Below are 7827 nucleotides of genomic sequence, written 5' to 3'. Positions count from 1 at the left end.
GGGGGGAGGACGAGGGGCTATGTAGCGGGTCAGCAAATGGCCTTTTAAGGCTCAAAGTGTAGCATTTACATTATCAACACATTAATAAACCGTTAAATGTTATCAACGTTATCAATACACACACGTACTTCACCAGGTACAGATAGTACTCAATATGTGTACAGTGCGCGACCTACTTAAACTAGCATGTATTGTTCACCACCGGACCAATGACCCTGACAAATGTTGTAGTTTGAAAAGAATATCGCATGTCAGTGTTTAGTTTATTGGTGCAGACTGTGACCAAAACGGATAAAAGCCGTTCGCTGTACATGCACCACCTGGACAACATAGCGGAACAATTTTCGGTATAATGGTAGAAATATTGGCAGAGAATCAAGTGCAAATATCTAATTGATATGCAGACGGGTGTAGTTCGACCCCCTTTGTCAGCGTGTCATTCAGTTTACGCCAGAAACATGGACAGAATAACTTATGATCGCCAATGTATATGATATACACATTTGTATCAAAGGAACCTGCGATTTCTTAAATCCATATTTGGACCTATAAAACGTTGAGAAAAAAAATCAGAGCACCTTAGTTTAGATCAAAATATAACTAACAAGTTCTCTTGTCCCTGTTATTTGTAGGTGTGTAGTACTGGTAAAGTTTGGGAGTCAATGAAGAAGCTCCCTAAGTACCTAGACACCATTGTCTGGAAATCTCCTTAATACGTAATAACAGGTAGCATCTGTGAGGATAGGTGGAGACTGTATTTAGTAAGTTTTGTTTCTGTTCCATGTATAGATCTATTTCACAGTAACGATTTCTGTTTAGAATTTAATAATCGAATGTATATGTATATATGTATATGCTACTGTATGTGGTGTTATAAACACATGGTCAGATTTCACTTGAACGCCTCCTTATTTCTCTCAAATACAAGAGCAATAAATTATCACTGAAACGATCGACAGTATATTGTTCACATTATTTACGGGACTTGGAAATGGGCTACACAGAGAAACTGTTGAAATTTCCTTGAGGGATCTTATCACTGAATTACACGAATGAATCTCTATTTATATTAATAATGACAAATCAACGCATTGCAAATTTTGCGTTCGGTTCCCCAACCTTGAACGACATACTTCGATTATTATAAATAGATCGGCCGACTCCACAGTATACTTTTCTAGATAAATGACACACAACTAGGCTGAAAGTTTCAGTTTTCAACACGGTACATGTAGTTTCATAAAATGAAATATTGACGTACTAAAGCTGCAATGATTTTCGCCGTTTTAGAGAATGAAATGGGGTTCTCTTTGGAAATATTGCACCGCTGAAAAAGCAGTTGTTTTTGTTCCACCAACATCGTTCATATCCCGTCTCCATATGACCACAGCTCTGGCGAGGAGGTAAACAAACATAGTTAAGACTGAGTTTATTCCTTCTTCGGAAAATGGATTATATATCTAACTACAATATTGTAACTATGTGTAACTTTAGAAATTTCAGAGGCCTTGTATGTCTGACTGTACATATACATTGAAAATAAAGTTGACCGATTCCTGGGGCTAAACTCTATTGCATATCAAGACTGGCATCTCCGCTGACCACTTACACTCTTCCCGCGAGTTCCTGGGCATGCAAATTAAATGGGTCGTATAAATGTGTACCTATCTTTTATCTAGGCTTGTAAGAAGGGATTGTACCAATTTATAGATATACACACAGATAACAAGCGAGACGCGAGTTTGACATACGTAGACATGTCCTACTTACTGGTCAGTGAGCGATAAAGGATAGTCTATGATGCACACTCGAGACATGTTTTGATGTATCTGTACATGTAGCGTACGATAGCCAAAGGTCATCTCTATAACATCTATGTATACATATATTTGTAGTATGTCAAAATGTCGGTCATTTTCGCGATTCTCTCCAGCCTCTTCTGGCAAAAAAACCCAGTCTCTTCTGACACAAAACACATACTCTTCTGGCCTAAAACACAGACTCTTCTGGTCTAAAACACTCTTCTGGCCTAAAACACAGACTCTTCTGACCAAAAACACCAGTTTTGGTGCATTTTGACAGATTGACACCAGACATCTATCAGAGGCCAAAGCGGAAACCCGGAATCTCTCATAATATGATAGGTGTCCCTTGACGCTGTACTGTTCTGCGTGTAACAGAACTCAACACTAGGTTGCTGATCAAAACTGTAAAAATTGTATCGTCCCTGTCTTTGATGTTATTATTAGACCTCATGGTACATTAGACCCTTAATGTATTGGATCGGGCCAAACAACACATTAGTATACCCGAGTTGTGACAAATGACAATGTGATCACACTAACTAACACTAGGTAGCAATACATCGATAACATTCGCACACAGTCCACAGTGTAGCTTCCCTGGACGCTATGTAGCTTCCCTTCACCTAGCCAGGCAATGGTCAGTTCAATTGATCCGGGACTGTATTGTTAGTGGGGACAGCAAACCCGGCTAAGACCTACATTACGTACAGATCGGGGGGACTCGATCCCACCCGGGGCGTCATCCCTGTGCTTGAACAGTTTGAAGTTTCCCCTTATTCATTTGGACCAGGATACAACAAATACTCTTTCGCAGTTATAATCACCGTGACTACGCCCCCCTTTGGACTATATTTGAACCACTATATTTAACAGTGCTTGTCAGAGGTGCAGTGTGCGGTCATTATCATGACACTTTGCGTGGTATAAGTAATACAAAAATGTCAGCTTAATCTTGCAAACTAATAATTTTTGAAATCCATCATATACACGATAATGCACCACAGGATATTATCGCGGCAATGCTAGTACATATTGTCTATAGATATACATGTGCATATATATATCATTCGATATTAATTTCAAATTGCAAGAAAACGCGCAATGAGACGTCCAGTGCGCGTCCAAGATGACACTTTAGCTGACAAGAGATCACAATTAGGTCCTTTATAATAACTTTAAATCTCAAAAACTGTACCCTTTTTGTGTACCCTATTTTTTGACAACCCGTTTTTATTATATTGAAAATTCTGCTGTCATCACTCACAGTGTAAGTATTTGTTCACGCACACATTTACGATTGTTCGACATTTTCGGCTCCTTCAATCCGATACAACCTATTACAAACATTTGGTCACTTACATATGTTATGTCGAAGTAGTCAAATAAATGAGGTTTCACATGTTTGGCTATGCCGATAGCAGACAACGATAGTTTCTTCGTTATCGGAACAATATATCAACGGCCAAAGTAACCGATACACACACACTGATTGCGCTTTATGCAGTGCGCGTTTTATCAGAAACCACCGAGGTAAAGCCGATACCTTTACAATCATTTTTGGTATCTCTACTCTATGATATGAAGCAGTAGTATGTTTCGGAATCCGTCCATGAACAACACTATTGGCAAACAACGTGAGTCAGCCCGAGCTGCACTGCAGCAGATAAAGGGCATATACAAGGAATCAATAGCACTCCCGAAACTCTCAAAACTCTAAGGCGTGCATGTGTACACGTCTGGCAACCGTGCCACATGTCGACTAAATCAAATTTTGTAGTTTAAGTTTTTATTTACACTTACTCAACTCGATACCACATGATACACCGCTATCCAAACATGATACATCACTATCCAAACAGCATACACCACTAACCAAACTTGATACACTTCTACCCAAACTTGATACACTGTTTCCAAAACTTGACACACCACACAGACTCGATACACGACAAACCAAATCTAACCTGATACAATACTAACCAAACCTAACCTGATACACCACTAACCAAACGTGACATACCATTAGCCAAAGCTGATACACCACCAACCAACATTAATACATGTACACTACTACATGTAACCAACTTGATACACCACTAACCCAACTTGATACACCACTAACCCAAATTGATACACCACTAACTAACTTGATACACCACTAACCCAACTTGATACACCACTAACTAAACTTATTACCCCACTTACTAAACTTGATACAAAATCAACCAAACTTGAAACACCAAATACCAAACCTGAAACATCAACTTGATAACCGCCAACGAAATTGATACATCACTATTCAAACTTGATACACCCTAAACCAAACTCGATAACTACTTACCAAACTTGATAACCACTAACCAGAATTGATCACTACTAATGTCATTTTTAGACATTTTTTCATATCATATACCATATTCATCAGCTAGATCATACTGAACAGTAATGTGAAATCCACAAATATATACAACCAATCTTTTGCATTTAGAGTGACATTGTGATAAATGTGCTTGTTATGGAATTTTTATTTGGTGCTTTGCTAAGATTTCTTTAAATCATGGACTTATCTGTGATTTGTATTGACTTTCCAATATTTCACCTTTAGTAAGTTAGTGCTATTATATTAGTTTTATATCATGTATCTTTGTGCATGTGTGTATTTTATGAATATGATTGATCTGATCAACCAGCGCTGAGTATTCCATGTGTACATGTAATTGATTCGTTTTATTTATTTTCATTTCCAGCTTTGCATCTGTTTTTGCATATTTAATAATAATACATGATATCTGTCTTTACTGATTATATTTGTCATACATTGCTAGCTAAATTTAGTTCTATTTTATGAAATCTATATATAACATACATGTAAATGTATAATAAAAAATTATAAAATTGTTTTAATATGAAATTAATAAAAGCAGATTTTCAGTTAATGTATTTTGATGTGTTTTTATTAAGTAATAACTGGAATATTGTATATATTGATTCATAATTCTAATAAATATTACGAAAAATCAGGAAATATATTTGTTAAATATTCCTATAACTAACACAGTATTTCCTATTGGTGAACAGGTAAATACAGGTAAATAATCTACCTGTACTATACCAGAACAGACTATAATGACACATCTATTGTTGTCCAGTGTTTATATATTTCCTTTGATCAGAAAAAAAGTGGGAGAAAGGAGAACAAACCGTTTATACATATGTACCAAAAAAAAACCCTTCTCAAATGTTTAAGAATGCGAATATATTACGTTGGTCGTCTCCCATTTTCACCGAGACTAACTTCTATACATCACAGTAATGCCTTATACTGTACCATGTGACAGCCTCTTCTATTTCGGTCATTACATGATGCAACTGAATAATTTCGATCATTTTGATCATTTATACATCGTTATTAGGAGGGAGGGTGTTCTCGGTGTTTGTTAGCTTGTACCTTGAGACACCATCGAGAAATGTAGGTTATAGATTAAGAGAAACGGAGACAGCAGAGTCTCACCTTGCACATGGAGACAGCTGAGTCTCACCTTGCACATGGAGACAGCAGAGTCTCACCTTACACATGGAGACAGTTGAGTCTCACCTTGCACATGGCGACCTTCAAGTAAAATATTTACCGAAAATCAGGTTACGCGATGTAACTTGATCAGGCCGAAGTCCGAATGTCGTACTTATCAATTATATAATACACATTTATGATTATGAGAGAATTACGTACTGGCATTATTCCAATATGATTCTCTTACTTTGTATGGTACACAACCCGTGTCTATAGTCCCTTGTAATAAAATATACCACCTGATTTATTTTTTTAATTTAATAAGCAATGTATGGATTAGCTAGGATATAAACGTCGGTGTCAGATCTGAAAAAGGCACAGTCGTATGCCTCTTACGTACAATAAAATATGATCTTCGTTAAAGTTGTATGGGGTATGGTGGTGTAAAATAAATCGTCATATCAGTTACAATACGACGCTGATCAGATTTAAGAATACTAGTGTATATGTATAGATTATAAAAAGAAAAATTCTTAATAACGAGTCTTTAGTACTTTCATCTCTTCTAGGAGATTCTTCAGACTATGTATATATATTTTATATTTCGAGTTAACTATATATATATAGTTTCAGTTATATATATATAACGTTAAAGTATAGTCAATGTCAATGTCAGACTACCTGCATTCGTAGGGATCTGCGGATCTTAGAGGACGTATGTTTTGACCTATCCTGAAGTGTAGATAGTATATAGTTCATTTTGTTATAGAGGTCTAGATCAACACTTAATAAAAGTGTGACACTCAGCACTGGTGTTCACCTTAGCCCCTCTATATCCAAACACACGACGTGCAGTATCTCATTCCCAGGTCCGTGTGCGTGTGTTTACCCCCTCCCACCATCCATTAGCGATCAAGTCATATGCCGACGACACCACCTATAACCCGAATCGCCACTGTCCAAACACAGTAAAACAATCACTGATCATAAAATAGAAAACGTCATCTTACCGATTTCTTTCAGATATTCGTCCAGATTTTCGTTTCTGACGAGGACCCACACACCGCCGATGGTTTTTACAACGTCTTCAAGAGCTGCCTGTGTTTCGGAGTCTGCCATTGTAACACTGATGTCGTCTGCCCTCTTACGTAGTAGTCCTATATGAATATCTTGTGTGAAAAATAAAGGATATTGGAATAACTGTTCACAAAGCTTGTCACGTGCTAGAATGAGGTGGCATGGGTATAGAGCGAGATTATGTATGGTCGAGTCAATTCTTGATAATGAAGATTAAAATGACAGATGGATACTTTGTACCCGTGTCCAGTCCGTAGTCGTGTGCCCACGTGGTCCGTTATTTCATCGCGGTCGCTTATAATTATAGCTTGTGAATGGTCCTATCGCCTAAGGTATATAGTGTGCAGCATTTGTGTAAACAGTGCACGCGTGTGGGAGGCGTGTCTAGATACACACCACACACAGTAGACAGATAATATCACACATGTGGAGCTTGTGCGAAGAAAATTATAATTCGTATATATCTGCCATGTTGGCTACATATACGATCGATTTAGTCTCATGTTGTATTCATTTAACCGTAGTCGCGGTGAGCATGCGCCGAATGATATATTGAACATAACTTTGTCTCTGCCCATTCTGCCTGGGGGTAAATGAAGAGGCTGATGAAGAAACTCCACTGCGTTGCCGATTAAAACAAAGGATTTTTTCAGCTATGTTGGTCTCTGCAAGAGGATCTTACAAGTCAAGTGCTTTAAAACTGTTTTCTAGTATAACTTTTACAAAGTCAGCCTATGATTTACATCATTAACATGTTGGAATGAAAAATATATGTACTGAAAAACACTCTAAAAGACATCTATATATAATTTGATACAAGAAAAAAGTCGCATACATGTTAACAAAGAACATTAGCTCTTAAGAGCTCATGTAAAATAACAAAACATATTACATTGGCAGGTAAAGGGAGATAATCACATTTATTAATAAAAAGCAATAATAATTAACACAGAAAAAAAAAAAAGTACTATATCCCAGGTTTCTAGGTGACGACCAGCAAAAAATAAAAGAGAGTTCGATTCACCTAGTATGAGATAAACACATGAACTATTACGAGATCGAAATAAGAAAGTCAAACTGAAATCATAGCATATCTCACCTCCATGGTTTATGTAACGTACACAAAACTGCTCCATATTCGAATTCTTCAATCTGGTCAGTCTGTTGGTCAAATGGCCAACCTATACAGGTATACTTGGATGACATTTATTCAAGGTGAGCTCTAATTTACTAATTGTCGTGAAGCCTTTCTACTATAATCCTGTTACGTAACCCGTAACTCGCTCAATAGTGACGTAATCGTCTATTAGTGCCTGTGGAAGTCAACCAGACGCCTTTCATCTCCACAAAAACATGGAGGATTGAATCGAAGTCAGGTAAAAATGAGTTCTAACGGCTAGCTTTATGTTGTGTCAAACTTAGTGACGGTCATAC

The 7827-nt window shown here is 37.2% G+C and overlaps 1 protein-coding gene across 1 annotated transcript in view; it reads right to left on the bottom strand.

Annotated features, from left to right (window-relative positions):
- LOC110453575 (fatty acid-binding protein, adipocyte-like) overlaps positions 1-7589 on the bottom strand; it is a 19289-nt gene extending 11700 nt beyond the window's left edge. Inside the window, exons 1-2 of the mRNA XM_021502553.1 lie at positions 7493-7589; positions 6327-6485 (exon numbers count right to left, since the gene is read on the bottom strand). Of these exons, the coding sequence (XP_021358228.1) occupies positions 6327-6485; positions 7493-7529 (196 nt within the window). The 5' untranslated portion in view covers positions 7530-7589. The remainder of the gene's footprint in view (positions 1-6326; positions 6486-7492) is intronic.
- Between the last annotated feature and the right edge of the window lie 238 nt (positions 7590-7827).

This window comes from Mizuhopecten yessoensis, unplaced genomic scaffold, assembly GCF_002113885.1.
Source record: "Mizuhopecten yessoensis strain PY_sf001 unplaced genomic scaffold, ASM211388v2 scaffold7461, whole genome shotgun sequence".
Lineage (NCBI taxonomy): Eukaryota > Metazoa > Mollusca > Bivalvia > Pectinida > Pectinidae > Mizuhopecten > Mizuhopecten yessoensis.
Note: the sequence above shows the minus strand (reverse complement) of the source record. Positions and strands in the feature narration are given on the sequence as shown.